The sequence below is a fragment of the Dendropsophus ebraccatus genome, chromosome 14 (assembly GCF_027789765.1).
Source record: "Dendropsophus ebraccatus isolate aDenEbr1 chromosome 14, aDenEbr1.pat, whole genome shotgun sequence".
NCBI lineage: Eukaryota > Metazoa > Chordata > Amphibia > Anura > Hylidae > Dendropsophus > Dendropsophus ebraccatus.
The window spans coordinates 43082559-43101767 of record NC_091467.1 but is presented as its reverse complement, the minus strand read 5'-3'; the positions used below and the strand labels follow the sequence as shown (position 1 = coordinate 43101767).

Genomic DNA, 19209 nt, shown 5'->3' with positions numbered 1-19209 from the left:
AATTGATATTTCTACAACAAGGAAGGAGTCTGGTGGGCAGGGGGAGCAGTACTACATTTGGTCTGTTCAATATCAAAGAAACAGTTGCATTACATGATCTAAAATATTCAGAAAAATAAGAATCTCAGAATCAGCAGGACATGAGACTAGAATGGTGCGCTCATATACTGTGTAGGGAGTGCTCCGCTAACCATTATTACTGCCCACTAGAGATGAGAGAACCGGGTTCGGGTTCGAGTCGATCCGAACCCGAACGTTCGGTATTTGATTAGCTGGGGCTGCTGAAGTTGGATAAAGCTCTAAGGTTGTCTGGAAAACATGGATACAGCCAATGACTATATCCATGATTTCCACATAGCCTTAGGGCTTTATCCAACTTCAGCAGCCACCGCTAATCAAATGCCAAAAGTTTGGGTTCGGATCGACACAAGCATGCTCAAGGTTCGCTCATCTCTACTGCCCACATACACCACTTTAATGACAGATGATGGGTATAGCCATTGTGACGCTGTTAAGAGGGTACAGAGAGGGCTCACGATGTAAGCCCTCTCTGTACCAAATTGCAGCTGGGGACATAGATAACATTGATCAATGCAGTAAATATGTACTGCATTGATCCCTATGAGCAATCATGGTATTGCTTATAGAAGTTCCCTTAGGGGACTACAAATTAGTGTAAAAAAAAGTTGTTTTTTTCCCATAAATTAAAAAAAAAAACCTTCCCATCTTAAAAGTTTTCCCATTTTATAAAAAAAATAAACATATTACTGTGTGCGAACTATTAAAGGACAAGTGCCATGAAAAACTTTTTCCCAGTAATTGAAGCACATTACAAAGTTATATAACTCTGTAATATGCTTCAATCACCTATCTGCCTCCCTTCCCTGTCTTTTCCCCCCTCCACCCCCCACCAGGAAGTGTCCTAACTCACACAGACCTGATTACTGTTGTCACTGTCACCAGGCAGCTCCTTCTTGTGAGGATGAGTCATCAGCAGGAGGGCTGCTCTAGGTCCTGTTACAGCAGCCCCCCCTCTCCAGTCAAAGTGATGGCTTGCAGTTGTTCAGCCAATGGGAGCTGAGCAAGCTGAGTCACCTGACAAGGCAGGGGAGGGGGGGGCTGCTGTAACAGGAGAAGGAGCTGAGAGAAGAGCTTGGTGACGGTGAGGACAGTAATTAGGTCTGTGTGAGTTAGGACACTTCCTGGTGGGGGGTGGAGGGGGGAAAAGACAGGGAAGGGAGGCAGATAGGTGATTGAAGCACATTACAGAGTTATATAACTTTGTAATGTGCTTCAATTACTGGGAAAAAGTTTTTCATGGCACTTGTCCTTTAAATTATCACATTCCTGCAAAAACCTGCCAAAGTGCAAAATTGGCTATTATTGGTCACATCACAACCAGAAAAATTTTAATAAAAAGTGATCAAAAGGTTGCATATACGCAAGAAAGGTACCAAGAGAAAGTACAGATCATGGGGCAAAACATTACCCTTAAAATAGCCTCACAGACCAAAAAATAAAAGTATCCGAATTGAGGAATTTTAAATACATTTAGGACAATAAAATAAGACTTATATAACTTGTATCATTGTACTGACTGGGGGCACATAGATAACATGTAAGTTTTTCCACAGGGCAAACTTTTTCATAGCGCAATTTTTTCCCCTCAGTTTCACAGCATATTTTATAAGAAAATTAAGTTTGTCATTGCAAAGTACAGTTGGTATCAGGCCCCAGGCTGTCCACCCAAACCTGATTCCCCACCCTGTTGCACTTATGTGGGACCCTTGTTTGTGCTGTACAAAGGTACCTGCGACATGGGGTGGGTTATAGGGAGTCACAGATTCACTTTAACAAAGGTAAAACAACTGTATGCATTATAAGGCTAAGTTCACACAATGTAAATTTTCTATTAATCATGGCTGTTGTTGCCAATTTGCAACAATGGCCGTGATCAATAGAAAATTTACATTACGCTGCAGTCAATGGAATACTGTGTATATTCACTCCAGCATGACAGTTTTTTGCAGCCGCTATTCAGTGAAAAGCGGCCGCACAATACTGACAGCTCACACAATGGAAAGTTTCCATTGTGTGCTATGGTGAATTGGAATGCGGGCACACACTGATGCGCCCGCATCCCAATTCAGCACAAATGAAGTTCACGGCTGGGTCACAGAACGCCGGTGTCATACAGTGCGTGAACCCGGCTTTACACTGTATACTTATATTACTATATTATTATATTGATATATAAATAGTCATACAGCTACCAAATAACACCAGTATATAAAGAGCAAATATTGTCACTATACATATTACCACCATACTGATCAAATCCAGTCAACCGAGACCAATAATACCAGTATACATGGGGCATATATTACAGCCACACCATAATCACTATTATTACTACCATACTGTTAGTGACCAAATCCAGATTGCAGATCCAGAAGTTATACAGAGTTGGAAAATCTCAAGCCTTCCTTTGTTGTTGTGCATTATTTGTAGTCTAACAGGGTGCTCTCTACTGCCACCTCTGTCCCTGACAGGTACTGTCCAGAACAATAGCACATAAATTCCCATACAAAACCTTTTCTGCAGGTGATAGTTCCTGACATGTACAGAAGTGGCAGCAGAGAACACTGTGTCAGACTGGAAAGAATACACCGCTTCCTGCGGGTCGTGCAGCAGCTGAAAAGTACTGGAAGATTTGAGATTTTTACATTTTAAAATATTTTTTCTATTAACTCTGTACTATTCCTCTGTTATTCCTCCTAGAAATGTATGAACGAATTATAACATTAGCATAGTACTACATACCCTGCTAGGAAGGGTAGGGTACAGTTTATGTAGTTCTGAATATGCATTTAACCAGAATTGCAGACAGCAGACACAGAACATTGCATAATGATAATTATCGTAATACGGAACTAAGAAAACGTATCTTTGTATCTGGTAAAACTACTGTCTGCTGCACCGCGGGGAAGGAAGTCAGTGACGGACAGACCGGAAGTATCTTGCTCACTGCCGGAAGTGGCCGAGTCATGGCACCGGAGAGGAGCTGAGTATCGGCGGTCGGGCATGAGATTGCCGGTAGAGCCGCCGGGCACTCGGGAGCGCTGAGCTCTGTGGCCCCGGGACACCGGGCAGCCGTCAGCATGGCTAAGCTGCAGGGCATGGACTTCTGGAGAGAGACCCTGAGGGGAGCTCGCTATGTGTTGGCCCCAATGGTGGATCAGAGCGAGTTAGCCTGGAGGCTCCTGAGCCGGAGACATGGTGCCCAGCTCTGCTACACCCCCATGCTGCACGCCCAGGTGTTTGTACGTGATGCCAACTACCGTAAGGAGAACCTGTACTGTGAGGTGTCCCCCGAGGACCGGCCGCTCATCGTCCAGGTAACGCCCCCCAGTGGCTGCCAGCAGTGGTGCAGGCAGGGCCCCTAATCCTGGTGCTGGGGGCAGATATGGACCAGAACTAGGAGACACCTCTATAACAATCAGTATCCATGGAGACATGGCTGATGGGGGTTGTAGTGTCTGATCATGGCCCCATCCCAGTCATCTTTAGGCTGTGTTCACATGTACAGGATCTGCAGCAGATTTGATGGTGTGTTCTGTTATTTAGTTACATTGATATCTGCAGCATCAAACCTCTTGCAGATCCTGTATGTGTGAATGCTCCCTTAGGGATTATTTATCATTTTCCTTTCCCATTGGAGTGATAGGACAGATGTGGCATCATCTATAGAGCCGGGATGTAACCTTCTGCGCTGGACCGTGCTGCGCATTCATTATAGCGGAGAACAGCAAGGAAACCCCAAGCAGCTGAAGTCTATATTATAGAGGGAGCAGCAGTGTTATAGAATGTAGGAAGCAGCAGAAGTCTATAGTATAGAGGGAGCAGCAGTGTTATAGGATGTAGGAAGCAGCAGAAGTCTATATTATAGAGGGAGCAGCAGTGTTATAGAATGTAGGAAGCAGCAGAAGTCTATAGTATAGAGGGAGCAGCAGTGTTATAGGATGTAGGAAGCAGCAGAAGTCTATATTATAGAGGGAGCAGCAGTGTTATAGGATGTAGGAAGCAGCAGAAGTCTATATTATAGAGGGAGCAGCAGTGTTATAGGATGTAGGAAGCAGCAGAAGTCTATAGTATAGAGGGAGCAGCAGTGTTATAGGATGTAGGAAGCAGCAGAAGTCTATATTATAGAGGGAGCAGCAGTGTTATAGGATGTAGGAAGCAGCAGAAGTCTATAGTATAGAGGGAGCAGCAGTGTTATAGGATGTAGGAAGCAGCAGAAGTCTATAGTATAGAGGGAGCAGCAGTGTTATAGGATGTAGGAAGCAGCAGAAGTCTATAGTATAGAGGGAGCAGCAGTGTTAGGATGTAGGAAGCAGCAGAAGTCTATAGTATAGAGGGAGCAGCAGTGTTATAGGATGTAGGAAGCAGCAGAAGTCTATAGTATAGAGGGAGCAGCAGTGTTATAGGATGTAGGAAGCAGCAGAAGTCTATAGTATAGAGGGAGCAGCAGTGTTATAGGATGTAGGAAGCAGCAGAAGTCTATAGTATAGAGGGAGCAGCAGTGTTATAGGATGTAGGAAGCAGCAGAAGTCTATAGTATAGAGGGAGCAGCAGTGTTATAGGATGTAGGAAGCAGCAGAAGTCTATATTATAGAGGGAGCAGCAGTGTTATAGGATGTAGGAAGCAGCAGAAGTCTATATTATAGAGGGAGCAGCAGTGTTATAGGATGTAGGAAGCAGCAGAAGTCTATAGTATAGAGGGAGCAGCAGTGTTATAGACTTCTGCTGCTTCCTACATCCTATAACACTGCTGCTCCCTCTATAATATAGACTTCTGCTGCTTCCTACATCCTATATTATAGAGGGAGCAGCAGTGTTATAGGATGTAGGAAGCAGCAGAAGTCTATAGTATAGAGGGAGCAGCAGTGTTATAGGATGTAGGAAGCAGCAGAAGTCTATAGTATAGAGGGAGCAGCAGTGTTATAGGATGTAGGAAGCAGCAGAAGTCTATAGTATAGAGGGAGCAGCAGTGTTATAGGGTGTTAGGAAGCAGCAGAAGTCTATAGTATAGAGGGAGCAGCAGTGTAAGGATGTAGGAAGCAGCAGAAGTCTATATTATAGAGGGAGCAGCAGTGTTATAGGATGTAGGAAGCAGCAGAAGTCTATAGTATAGAGGGAGCAGCAGTGTTATAGGATGTAGGAAGCAGCAGAAGTCTATATTATAGAGGGAGCAGCAGTGTTATAGGATGTAGGAAGCAGCAGAAGTCTATATTATAGAGGGAGCAGCAGTGTAAGGATGTAGGAAGCAGCAGAAGTCTATATTATAGAGGGAGCAGCAGTGTTATAGGATGTAGGAAGCAGCAGAAGTCTAGTATAGAGGGAGCAGCAGTGTTATAGGATGTAGGAAGCAGCAGAAGTCTATAGTATAGAGGGAGCAGCAGTGTTATAGGATGTAGGAAGCAGCAGAAGTCTATATTATAGAGGGAGCAGCAGTGTTAGGATGTAGGAAGCAGCAGAAGTCTATAGTATAGAGGGAGCAGCAGTGTTAGGATGTAGGAAGCAGCAGAAGTCTATAGTATAGAGGGAGCAGCAGTGTTATAGGATGTAGGAAGCAGCAGAAGTCTATAGTATAGAGGGAGCAGCAGTGTTATAGGATGTAGGAAGCAGCAGAAGTCTATAGTATAGAGGGAGCAGCAGTGTTATAGAATGTAGGAAGCAGCAGAAGTCTATAGTATAGAGGGAGCAGCAGTGTTATAGGATGTAGGAAGCAGCAGAAGTCTATAGTATAGAGGGAGCAGCAGTGTTATAGGATGTAGGAAGCAGCAGAAGTCTATAGTATAGAGGGAGCAGCAGTGTTATAGGATGTAGGAAGCAGCAGAAGTCTATAGTATAGAGGGAGCAGCAGTGTTATAGGATGTAGGAAGCAGCAGAAGTCTATAGTATAGAGGGAGCAGCAGTGTTATAGGATGTAGGAAGCAGCAGAAGTCTATATTATAGAGGGAGCAGCAGTGTTATAGGGTGTAGGAAGCAGCAGAAGTCTATAGTATAGAGGGAGCAGCAGTGTTAGGATGTAGGAAGCAGCAGAAGTCTATAGTATAGAGGGAGCAGCAGTGTTATAGGATGTAGGAAGCAGCAGAAGTCTATAGTATAGAGGGAGCAGCAGTGTTATAGAATGTAGGAAGCAGCTGAAGTCTATAGTATAGAGGGAGCAGCAGTGTTATAGGATGTAGGAAGCAGCAGAAGTCTATAGTATAGAGGGAGCAGCAGTGTTATAGGATGTAGGAAGCAGCAGAAGTCTATAGTATAGAGGGAGCAGCAGTGTTATAGGATGTAGGAAGCAGCAGAAGTCTATAGTATAGAGGGAGCAGCAGTGTTATAGGATGTAGGAAGCAGCAAAAGTCTATAGTATAGAGGGAGCAGCAGTGTTATAGGATGTAGGAAGCAGCAGAAGTCTATATTATAGAGGGAGCAGCAGTGTTATAGGATGTAGGAAGCAGCAGAAGTCTATAGTATAGAGGGAGCAGCAGTGTTAGGATGTAGGAAGCAGCAGAAGTCTATAGTATAGAGGGAGCAGCAGTGTTATAGGATGTAGGAAGCAGCAGAAGTCTATAGTATAGAGGGAGCAGCAGTGTTATAGGATGTAGGAAGCAGCAGAAGTCTATAGTATAGAGGGAGCAGCAGTGTAAGGATGTAGGAAGCAGCAGAAGTCTATAGTATAGAGGGAGCAGCAGTGTTATAGGATGTAGGAAGCAGCAGAAGTCTATAGTATAGAGGGAGCAGCAGTGTTATAGGATGTAGGAAGCAGCAGAAGTCTATATTATAGAGGGAGCAGCAGTGTTATAGGATGTAGGAAGCAGCAGAAGTCTATAGTATAGAGGGAGCAGCAGTGTTATAGAATGTAGGAAGCAGCAGAAGTCTATAGTATAGAGGGAGCAGCAGTGTTATAGGATATAGGAAGCAGCTGAAGTCTATAGTATAGAGGGAGCAGCAGTGTTATAGAATGTAGGAAGCAGCAGAAGTCTATAGTATAGAGGGAGCAGCAGTGTTAGGATGTAGGAAGCAGCAGAAGTCTATAGTATAGAGGGAGCAGCGGTGTTATAGGATGTAGGAAGCAGCAGAAGTCTATAGTATAGAGGGAGCAGCAGTGTAAGGATGTAGGAAGCAGCAGAAGTCTATAGTATAGAGGGAGCAGCAGTGTTATAGAATGTAGGAAGCAGCTGAAGTCTATAGTATAGAGGGAGCAGCAGTGTTATAGGATGTAGGAAGCAGCTGAAGTCTATAGTATAGAGGGAGCAGCAGTGTTATAGGATGTAGGAAGCAGCAGAAGTCTATAGTATAGAGGGAGCAGCAGTGTTAGGATGTAGGAAGCAGCAGAAGTCTATAGTATAGAGGGAGCAGCAGTGTTATAGAATGTAGGAAGCAGCAGAAGTCTATAGTATAGAGGGAGCAGCAGTGTTATAGGATGTAGGAAGCAGCAGAAGTCTATAGTATAGAGGGAGCAGCAGTGTTAGGATGTAGGAAGCAGCAGAAGTCTATAGTATAGAGCACATGTGTCAAACTCAGGCCCTCCAACTGTTTCAAAACTACAACTCCCATCATGCCTGGACAGCCAAAGCTAAAGCATGATGGGAATTGTAGTTTTGCAACAGCTGGAGGACCTGAGTTTGACATCCCTGGGAGGCAGCAGGCCTCATTCATTGCTCTGAAGCTGAATAGTTAATCCTTGGAGCCTGTGAATAAAACCACAACCCCACCCCCCCATCTCCTTGCATGTACTCCTGCGCTGCCATGTAGGTGGTTTCCATATTTGTCTTAATTTTTCTTTTTTCTTTTTAGTTTTGTGCGAATGACCCTGAAGTTTTTGTCCAGGCAGCTCTGCTGGCGCAGGATTATTGTGACGCCATTGATCTGAACCTTGGCTGTCCACAGATGATTGCAAAGAGAGGTAAAGTCTCCTACCTGTACCACCTTAGCACTGCAGACTTGATAAGGGGACTCGCATATGGCAAAAAAAAAAAAAAAAAAAAAAAAAATATATATATATATATATATATATGCCTAACCAGCACTGCTAGGGACAACTACACTCGCTATTTAGGCTGGGATCACACTGTGTTTTTGCAGTCCGTTTAACGTATCCATTATTAAATGTTTACTTTTAACGTACACAAAAATGTGGTCAACCTCAGTTTTGTGTACGCTAGAAAAAAAAAACACACTGCGCACAAATACATCTGTTTTTGCATCAGTTTTCAATCCATTTTTCATAAAACATATACGTTAAATGGACTGCACATACAGTGTGAACCCAGCCTTATTTATTTACCGTTTACCTCCCCCCAGCACTGTTGGTCATTATGAATGGTCCATTACACTTGTGCATCATCCTAGTCGACTACTTTCATAAAAACATGATTACATGGTCCTTCTGATAATATTAAATCCAGCCCTAGGTAAAAAATAGAAATTGCCTCATTGAGTTAGTCATGTGTCAGTACTACATGATCCAGAGGGTTAGTCAGCGTGAGCCTTCACACTTTCTGTCTTCCCTTTAAAGAGGATGTACCATCAGGTACATCCTCTTTGACCTGACACAGGGATAGAACGGCCCCGTCACGGGCAAGTGGTACCGTGGACCGTTTTTCGAACTGCGGCCCGGTTGACATGTACAACGCCGTTCTATCCACGGCTACTGGCCGGTGCTCAAGCACTGGAGGCCGTCCGGGCCGCCCCCAGTGGGTGAGAATTCCCTCCCCTCTATGCCCGTGACGGCGCCGTTCTATCCCTGTGTCAGGTTAAAGGATGTACCTGATGGTACATCCTCTTTAAGTATGTCAGAAAACCATCAGTCCTCCGCCTGCTTTCCTCCTCTGCTGGTCACCCATCCCATGAATACTGCTTCCACAGTTGGAGTCTGGTCGCAGATTATGCAAAGTGACCCTATGTGTACAGTGTTGCTGTACTATACATGGTACTTATTATGCTATGTCAGCAACCACATTACCCCCTTCCTTAGGTGGAGTAATTGTGTTGTACAGAGGTTAGCTACTCCATTATACATAGTAGCTATCATGCTAATGCAGCAGTCATGTTACCCCTTTTCTTTAGTAGCGTAATTGTGTTTTAGAGGGGTGTTTTCTCCCATTATACATAGGGCCTAGTATACTACTCCAGCAGTCACATTACCCACATTCTCCATAGGCAGAGTACTCCTTTACTGTGGGTAATACCTAATGTGCTACTCCAATAGCCATATTCCCCCTTCCTTAGGAGGAGTAATGGTGTTAAGCAAAAGTGGCCTTCTCCTTTATACTTGCTTTATACTGTGCTGCTTCATTGCCCCCCCCCCTTCTGCCCCTTACATGGGTGAAATGATTGTTTTACAAGGTTCCACATCTCTACCACAGGTTCTACCTATTGTTACTTCATTAGCCGTAAATGACTTCCATTTCTATGGGAGTCATTGGCCTAGATTAAGGCCTAATTCACACGTCAGTATTTTTCATCCTTTTTCCCAGACCAGGAAAGACTGAATCCATTACAACCCATTATTTTCAATGGTGCTATTCATACATTCAGTTTTTTTGCAGATCCGCAATCCTTGACAAAAAAAAAAACGGACATGTAATACGGTCCATAATTAGAGAACGGATACTCCAATAGAAGTCTATGAAAAGCACAAAATTTGCGGAGAGTACATTGCAATACGCAAAACCATCCAAATAACGGATTTGGTTTTTTTTGTCCAAGCTCCTCCTGCCAGAAATATCCTGCCTGATAGAAATGACTGTAGAATGACCCCCAGATCACCAGGTGACCTTTTTTGGGGGGGTTGGGAGAGCTACTGACATCATTTTTGCCATCCCCTCTTTTTTTTCTCCACTACACCTTTTTTTGCGGATCAGCAAAAAAACGGATACAAATCAGATGATTTTTTGCGGATGAAAAATAGAGGATCCAGATTTTTATCCAGGAAAATATAATTACGTGTGAATAAGGCCTTACTAATGTGTCTGCGTCTGACTTCTGTCCATTAGGTCATGTGTAAGACCTAGGGTGCGACCCTCGTGACAAAATCTGGCTGAAAATTCTGGCACACTTCAGGCAGACTAATAGTTGGTGTGACTTTAGAGCAGACAGTCTTCAAGTGCAACAGATTTCAAGTGTGGCAGTCTGCACCACATTGATAAATCTGCCACATGTTCTCTCATCTTAGGGTGGTATTACACAGTATGATTATTGTTCAAAAAATCGTTAAATCGTTCGATTTTAAACGATAATGGTTTAGTGTAATAGCAGACAACGATTAAACGACCAACGAGAAATCGTTGGTCGTTTAATAGAATTTTGACCTATTTTCATCGTTGATCGTTTGCAAATCGTTCACATGTAATAAGACGTGGTACGCAGTAGCGGCAAACTCAGTAGTGACGACTGGACGAAAGCAATAACGATCATAAGTAATGATTACCACAATAATAATAATAATAGTTTATTTGTATAGCGCACACAGATTCTGCAGCGCTTGTATGTTTTTTCTGTTTTTTTTTTTTTGTGTGTGGGAGTAAACCAGAGTACCCGGAGAAAACCCACGCAAACTCAAAGAGAACATACAAACTCTTTGCAGATGTTGCCCTTGGTGGGGTTTGAACCCAGGACTCCAGCGCTGCAAGGCAACAGTGCTAAGCACTGAGCCACTGTGCTGTGTAATTGGGTGAACGATTTCAGGTCGTTCGCCATAGCGGTAGTTTAAGTTCGTTTATCGTTAATTGTCGAAAAATCGCTTCGTATAATGGTACCCTTACTACTTGTAGTTTCCACACCAGCATCCTTATTTCATTGCCCTATAGGTGAAGGAGTTGCGTTATTGGCCCTGTCGGAACTTCCCGGGTGTGCTATCTGTGGCCCAGGCTACCCCACAAGTTTTTCTCTGCACCTGTTATGACACAGTCCACCTTTACAGCCCTCCACATTATGGTCAAGACTTTCCTTTGAGGGTCTCTCCTATTTTTTTTACCTCAATGGAAGTTCTTCTTTCTGTAGCCTCTCTCTCATTGGGTCAGTTTTGTTCCTGTGGCAGAGGTGCTCTGTCTTGTTCTGTTGTTAAAGCTTTACCAAGCTCTGTGGGTGCCTCCTCACCCGAGAGGCCATTCACTTGCGGATCCTGGGTTCCTTGGTCTACCCCTCTGTCTCTTTGTAATGTTTTATCGACCCCTTTAAGTTGTAGTTAGGATAGGTAAATAGGTCACCCCAGTTGTTTGCTGGTGATGTAAAACTACTCTGCTCAGCCAGCGGCTGACAGGACATGCTGGGAGTTGCAGTTTCTTAGCTGGAGAGCCACTGGTTTGAATTGTTGGAGGTTATCGGTTTTAGTAGCCTTATTGCATGTGCAGTTTGATTTCAAAGGACACTGTGTAATTCTTTGCTGCCCATGCTGTGGTAATGCGGGAATATTTAACACTTAGAGTTGGTTTCTATGAATAATAGTATAAGCCAGCGTTACATGCAGGAGTCAGCTTATTGATAAGGACAAGCCGTTTTGGGGTCACATGCATTGCTATGTTGGGTGCCTGGATGGTAAACATGCCTGTGTTCTTATTGTACAGGTCACTATGGAGCATTTCTACAAGATGAATGGGAGCTGCTGGAGAAGATGAGTATGTGTCCTGTTTAAAGTAATTGTTTCATAAGATTTCCAGTTGCTATTTTATATCTGACTTTTACATCCCTTCATTTCTTAGTTCAGCTGGCGAACCAGAAGTTGTCCGTTCCCATCACTTGTAAAATTCGTGTCTTTCCTGAGATTGAAAAAACTGTCACATATGCCAAGTTACTAGAGAAAGCCGGGTGCCAGGTGGGTGTTGTGTGGAAGGTGTGTTGTGTGTGTGTGCTATGTGTCTCATTCTTGGATTCTCACAAGATTTTGTTTCAGCTTCTGACAGTTCATGGTCGCACCAAGGAGCAGAAAGGTCCTCTAACTGGTGTTGCTTCATGGGAACATATAAAAGCTGTTAGGTGAGTGTATTAGCACTTAAGAAAAATTCACTATTCCAAATGCATCAGGAAGCTGGCTTACATGCCTAGCACCCCATTTAATATCCATTTTTATATGATTTTTATGCCTTGCTGGGCAAGTGGCGTCGCTTAAAGTGTGACGCTGTGTACCAACATTTTATTGCTACACAATCAATAGGCTAGAAATTACACAACATCTGTATAAATGGATTATACAGTGAGAGGCAAATTCATGAATGTGGTGATTCTTCAGACTATGTTCACCAAGTTAAGACACTAAATCTTTCCCACTGTCTTAGAAAAGCAGGGACACATTGGGTGAGGTTTATGACAACTAGGACTATTGAACAGTTGTCAGAATTTCATGGGGTAGAGCTTCACTTTGTCAGATGCTTTGTGGACAATGGAAGATATTGCATCTTTGGTTGTCAAAGGAAGCAAATTTATTTTACCATTTTATGTGTTTAGAAGGTTTATCTGGCCCCTATCACTTACTGCAGTTCCCTGTACAGTGGGGATGCAGTAATAAATCAGTGCAGTGGCCCCCTTATCTTATGATGGGTGGGGTTCCAGTGGTCAAACTCCCACAGAATATGTAGTGATCCTGGTGAAATGCTATCACTTTGAATAACCCCTGATCTCATTATCAATGCTTTTTTGCCCATCACAGCTAACACTTCTGTTCTTCCTGATGCACAAAAGATCCTCGCCAATCCACGAAAATAGTTTCCATTCTTATGTGTTATGACCACTAATTCATTTGTTTTCCCTTAATAACTCATATAGGAAGGCTGTCAACATCCCAGTTTTTGCAAATGGGAATATCCAATACCTTAGTGATGTGGAGCGATGCCTTCAAGAAACTGGAGTCCAAGGAGTGATGAGTGCAGGTTGGTTTATTTTGTCCAGATCTTTAGTCCCTAGTAAGGGTGTATTCACACTGCGGAATGGCGAAGGTTAACCCGTTGCACATTCCGCAGCCCGCACCTGCCGGGGGACTAAGGCGGGCACGCACGTCTCCGCCCATGTCATAGACTCCATTCTATGCACGTGCGGATTCCGTTGTCTGTCCAAAGAATGAACATGTTCATTCTTTGGACGGAGAGTGGACCCTGCCTGTGCATAGAATGGAGTCTATAACACGGGCGGAGACGTGCGTGCCTGCCTTGGTCCTTCGCCATTCCGCAGCGTGCATGCACCCTAAAACCATGCTGGTTATCACCATGCTAGTCTATAATACCTGGAGAAGACCTTCTAGGTGACCTTCTTGTGTTTTAGAGGGAAATCTTCACAATCCAGCCTTGTTTGAAGGGAAGAGTCCCTATGTGTGGGAGATGTCAGAGGAGTACTTAGAACTTGCCCAGCAATACCCATGTCCTTTGTCTTTTGTGCGGGCACACCTCTTTAAACTGTGGCACCACACGTAAGTATTAAGTTTTATTTTTCAGTTTTAGGTAAATCCACTTCTAAAAGGGGTATTTCTAAGTCAAGAAATTACCCATATGAATTTTGGGGGAGGGATTGCCCCAGAATAAATGGAATGCACCTTGTGTGTATGGTCAGCTCTCTATTTATTCTCTGTGGTGGTTCTGTGCCTTGGAAATCCCATAGAGAGTGAATATACTTTATTCTACTACTGTGCAGTACAGTCCACTAATCTGTATAAACAACGATTCAAAGTCTAACATACAGCTGTAGTTCAGCTTCAGGCAATAGGAGGCACAGGAGCCAGAGGGGCTATAAGCAATTACATCCGCCCCATCATGTCACTGCATGGAGCCAGGGGAACAGAGCATAGTCTATTATTTGCTTCTTTGCATGTGCCCATCTGGGCTCTGAAAACACACACCTACAAGTGGACGAGGACAAGTGGGAGGCAAGAACAAACAATGGCGCTCTAAACCCTTCATCCTCTTATTCTAGATAATATCTGTCATGAACCAAGGGGGCAGCAGTGAGCACTTTAATCATGAACTTACAGAACCATAGAGGCTCATTATTACAACATAGTAAATATCAATGTGCAAGACGCAGAGTCGTAAAGCACAATTATCTTTTTTAAATAAATGTTCCTGGACAATCAATAGTTGTAGGATCACAGTGGAGTTGAACCACCAGTATAAAATAAATTATTTTTTAAATAAAAACTGACTAATCAAAGCTCCCAAAAACTTCCCAATGTGTGTTTCAGAATTTTACGTTAGAACCTAGCAAGATATTTATACATGGACTAAGTTAATTGGCATAGAAATATTAAGATCTTTACCATCATTATATGTAGTGTCCTCGTGGCTCACTGGCCAGCAGTGAGCGATTTGTTAAACTGAAAGAGAAGGGGGTGCTAGAAGATAGGAGAAGGAATCACTTTTGTCTGATAAGATATATTACAAAGTTTCCTGTGTTCGCTTGTACTAATGATCTATGCAAAGTTTGTAGAAACCACAGTGCCTATTTAAGATGCATTGGATTTTGTTAGAATTCTGGTAAGCTGTTTATTCTAGAAGACATTAAAGGAGTTCTCTCCCCAGGGAATCGTTCACACCTTTGAAATTGAAATGTCGACTCTTTTCCTTTCCTGTGGATGTAGTAATGAGGATGCTCGTCCATACTCATTATGTATGGCATAATACAGAGTAGATCTGTTCTGAGCATACTTACACACAAACCCCAAGAGCCACACTGTGTGCCTCTGCCCAGAGTCTCCTCTTGATGTTACTTCGTCTGAGAACAGAACCCATGTATGATATTCTCCAGGCATCAGAATGCTGACGTAAACCAGTGATTCCATTTTAGGGAAAATGCTGTTTGATGTGCACCACAAGCATGGTACTGTACACCTCTATGGTATATAGCTTACACATTGTGTATAAAAGAAATGGGAAGGGCTGTCTTTTGTCTACACTTACACAGACCTTTATGCCGTTTGCCCTGTAGTGAAACTAACATGGTATCTATGTTCCTCAAGTCTGAACAATTAGAACGATATGCAATCTATATAGCTCTAATTTTATTTTACTGCTTTCAAAAAATTCAAACGTTAAAAAATAAACTGTATTTAAAATTGCTCTATGCTAATTCATATAATGCTTTTATTTTCACTTTTTATCAGTACCTTGCTTATGTATATGCAACTTTTTTGATCACTTTTTTTATAAAATTTTTCCATGTGATGCGAGCAAAAAATCTGCAATTTTATGCTTGGGTGGGTTTTTGCGCTTAAGCTGTTTACTGTGCAGGAATGTGATCCTTTAATAGTTCAGGCGGTTCTGCACACGGCCATAGCAAAAATGTGTGTTTACTTTTGTTTATAAAATGGGAAAAGGGGGCTGATTTAAACTTTTATTAAAGGGAACCAGTCAGCATCAGTGGTAGCTTTAGAAATGTGAAAAAGAAGTTTTATTATGCCGCCCAAAACAGGGAGAAGGGCGCTAACTAGTCATCAGGTAGGGAGCCACCCATGACTAGTCACAACTTTTTGCCTGCCGCCCCTCTCCCTGCCTTGTGCGGCAAAATAAATTTTTTTTTCACCTTTTATAAAACTACTACTGCTGCCGTGGCTGGTATGCTCTGCGAGCTGCACAGTAGCTCTATGCTGTACCGCAGGGAACCATATCAGGACCGCCACAGGGTCTCCACCTGAAACTTCTGTGCATATTCCGTAGTGGGAACATACCCTAATTTGTAGTAGGGGACTTCTATGAGCAATACGCTGATTACTCATAGAGATCAATGCAGTACATATGTACTGCATTGATCTATGTAATTTGTACTCAATTACAAAGGGCTGCTGAAGCCCCTAGTAATTTATCACTGAGCCTGGATCAGCTTCATTACATCATTGAGGCCATTTACAGCATTTAAATGGTTTATTGGCTGACACGAACAAACGGTTTGTGCCAGCTGCTAATATCAGGGGGCGGTTCTGTACAGAGAGGGCTCGCATTATGAGCACCCTCTGTTCCCCCTTAACACCATGACATAGCTTGACATCAAAATGGGTTAAGGGGTTAATAAAAATTAAAACACAAGTGAGATGGAATGAGAGTTCTGTTTCTTCGCCAACATATGGAAGAGTCTTTCCATGTTTTTGCTGTGGCCATAAGGTTTCTTAAAACCTCTCATATAGAGCAAGTTCACAGAGACTAAAGAGGATGTGCAACCTATGGAAACCTTTGTAGCTTTATAGTAAGATCTAGTGGGTTCTTCGGACTATGACTCCAATGGCTTTCATAAAAAAAACGGCTGGTATACTTCATACTTCCCAGTCAGGTGGTAGCTTTCAGTGAAACATTGAAATGTTGCTGCAGATTCTCACTGTTCTGGTCTCTCTAGTTTGCAGGTTTACCAGGTGCTACGGGAAGAGCTGGCAAAAGCCAAGAGCCTAGAAGGCATCATTGCTGTGAATAAAGAACTGAAACTCAGGTGCCAGGTAAAAAAATATAATGTCTCCAAGCTTGTTTATACGGCTGTTTTCCTACACATAAAAAACGTGTATATATATTATATAGAATTGTGAAAACTTTGAGCACGCTTGGGTTTGACTTAAATGACTTGCTCAGTATGCATTAAAAATCAGATATTTTAAGGTCTACAAATATTTACACCAGTCCTATTCTAAGCTATTAAAAGGACAAGAACCTTCAAGGGGGTATTAAGGTATGCCTGCTAGGGTCCTCTGTGCTAGGGAACGTTGGTCTGAATCATAATAACCATATCTTATACCTCGCAGGAAGAAATTTCTGAAAGGAAAGAAGGTGAAGCTGTCTCAGGGGATTTGCCATTCCCTCACTGGATCTGCCAACCTTATGTCCGCCCACCGTGAGTTTCTTACTGTCTCTTTTTCTAAATTTAATATAAATGTTTTCTGTAGTGTCCTCTGTACTGTAACCTCTGTGTCATATATATATATTTAGCCATAATTATTTTCAGCCCTAAAGATGTCTCGACAGAGGAAAGTGGAGTGCGAGGAAAGAGAGCTTTGGAGGATGAAGAAGATGGGAATGCAGAACATCTGTCAAAAAACAAGCAGAAGAAGAAACTCCGTAATCCCAACAAATGTTTTGACAATTCTGTAAAACGTATGTCACTCCTTGGATATAGCAGAGCATAATTGGATTCAACCCTATCTCATAATGTATTACTATTGGTTCCACATATATGTATTACATTATACCTCTTGTACATGATAGGCGATTACTAGCCAAAATGTATTCAACAGGTGTTAAACCTTATTTTTAGACTGAACGATTGAGAATTGACTGCATAAATCCAAAGCTGTCAGTGGCCCTCTGTCTGCTGACACCCATGGATAACAAAACCCCAGAGAGCAGCAGCTCTCATTTACTTGACACAAGTTTTTTTTTTTAAATCCTATTAAAGGGGGTTATCTAGAAGTAGAAAAACACAGCAGCTTTCTTCCAAAATGTCTTCAGGTTGTATGTAACATTTCCAATTGGCTACAGTCACAGTGGTATTGAGCTTTAATGCCACATACATGCTGAGTACTGAAGTGTTTTTGAAAGAAAGTGGCTATGTATCTCTGATCGTGGATAACCAATTTAATACTGTCCAAGGTCTAAGCATTAATTATGTTTATCTCTTTATTCCAGCCAAATATGCAAAATGTGACCAGTGTGGAAACCCCAAGGTGAGCTTCAAGTAGACATATTCCTATGTTCACCAAGAGCAGTTCCGAGACATTGATCTAAGAGGATATAACTTGTCAAACTGTCATGCATCCAGTATGTAGGTATAAAAGTAGCAGAACTTACTGCAGTTGCACATTAAAGGAAAACTCCGGCCCAAATCTATTTTTTAAATATGTTATTACATAAGCAAAGTTAGAAAAATTCCTAACACCTAGACAGAAGCCCATAGTGTAATCATACCCTAAAGCCCCCCAAACACCCATCCACCACCCGATCCCATCAGAAGTCCTGTTTAGTGTAATGATCAGCCCGCCGCCCTGACAGGAGCCCTTAGTGCTGTGTACTAGAAATAGATTCAACAATAGCTGTGTATGTGATTTCCTAATCCACAAGCATAGGCCTTCCTACAGTGGTATATAACAGACTATCCCTCTTACCGCTCTTTACAGGGCAATAGGTGTGTGTTCCATCTGTGCCGCAGCTGCTGCAAGAAGAAGGCGTTCAGGGAGTTGGCAGACTGTGCAGGTTGGTATTGGCTGTCTTTGCCCGCCGTCTCTAGATCATTTGAGCCTCACTAAAACTCTGCTATTGCCTGCAGGTCACGGGCTGCTTTTTAAAACCAAATATGAGAAATCTCTTCAGTCTAAGACGACACCAGACGAAGATGTTTCGGAGAAAAACCTGACAGAATCAAAGCTCTCACAGCCACTCCCTGAGATCAAAGCCTGAGCCTAAACTGCTGGACCTGGCTCATCACAGGCACATCTCCTATCGCTTGCTCAGGGAAATCTGCAGACTTTACTACATGTCTGGGGCTCTCACTATCCCATGGTGAAAGGGCACGGTACAAACTTTTTGCACTTCAGACATTTTTTTTAAGCTTTAAAATCCTTTTTTTTTTTTCTTTCCGACTGGACTTGGAAAGGTACCATCATTGCCTTTTTATGATATGCTGCTACTGGATTTACATCCTCTTCAACCTGGGACACGGCAAAGGATCTGCATTAACAGGGAGACGTTTTAAACTTTTAGACACAAACATGGAAAATAAAGATCTTACCTGCTTCTACCCAGTGTGTGTGAATGTGTTATGTCTCAGAAGTTTAGCTGTGATCGCTACATAGATGACAGTGTGATGTGGAGGGTGACAATCCTAGGTTATTGTTTGTGAATATATTAAACGTTTTCAGCATTTCTGGACAAGTCTGATCTCTTTACTGGTTTGTAATTGCTGGAACTCTTTTGTAGCAGGGCATTTGAAAGTTTTTATAGAATGGTAGGGGTCAAATTAAATTGCAGTTGCCTTAAAATGCCCCCAAGATGCTTAACTACTTGCTGCTCAAGAACTTACAGCCTGAGGCTATGTTCACACTACGTAAGTTTCATAAAAATAATGGCTGTTGTTGCCAATTTGGACTTGCGTAGTGCTCCCGTCTATGGAATACCGTCCGGAGTGTATACACATAGTATACACTCCGGCTAGGATCCCTAGCGGCACCACAAAAATGAATAGCGACCGCAGAGA

General features: G+C 42.7%; 1 protein-coding gene across 1 annotated transcript; it reads left to right on the top strand.

Moving 5' to 3' along the window:
- Positions 1–3023: 3023 nt before the first annotated feature.
- DUS1L (dihydrouridine synthase 1 like) lies at positions 3024–18887 on the top strand. Its single transcript, XM_069953042.1, has 13 exons — positions 3024–3398; positions 7858–7966; positions 11628–11678; positions 11763–11875; positions 11954–12036; positions 12823–12926; positions 13315–13459; positions 16369–16465; positions 16766–16854; positions 16966–17114; positions 17646–17683; positions 18134–18209; positions 18283–18887. The coding sequence occupies exons 1-13, from the start codon at positions 3162–3164 to the stop codon at positions 18411–18413; spliced, it is 1422 nt and encodes a 473-aa protein (XP_069809143.1). The 5' UTR covers positions 3024–3161; the 3' UTR covers positions 18414–18887.
- Positions 18888–19209: the final 322 nt, after the last annotated feature.

Excerpts from the sequence above, each read along its gene's own strand:
- DUS1L (XM_069953042.1), top strand. The coding sequence starts at position 3,162 with ATGGCTAAGCTGCAGGGCATGGACTTCTGGAGAGAGACCCTGAGGGGA. Across the intron at positions 3,399-7,857 it reads ACCGGCCGCTCATCGTCCAG|TTTTGTGCGAATGACCCTGA; the intron begins GTAACGCCCCCC and ends TTTTCTTTTTAG. Across the intron at positions 12,927-13,314 it reads CCAAGGAGTGATGAGTGCAG|AGGGAAATCTTCACAATCCA; the intron begins GTTGGTTTATTT and ends CTTGTGTTTTAG.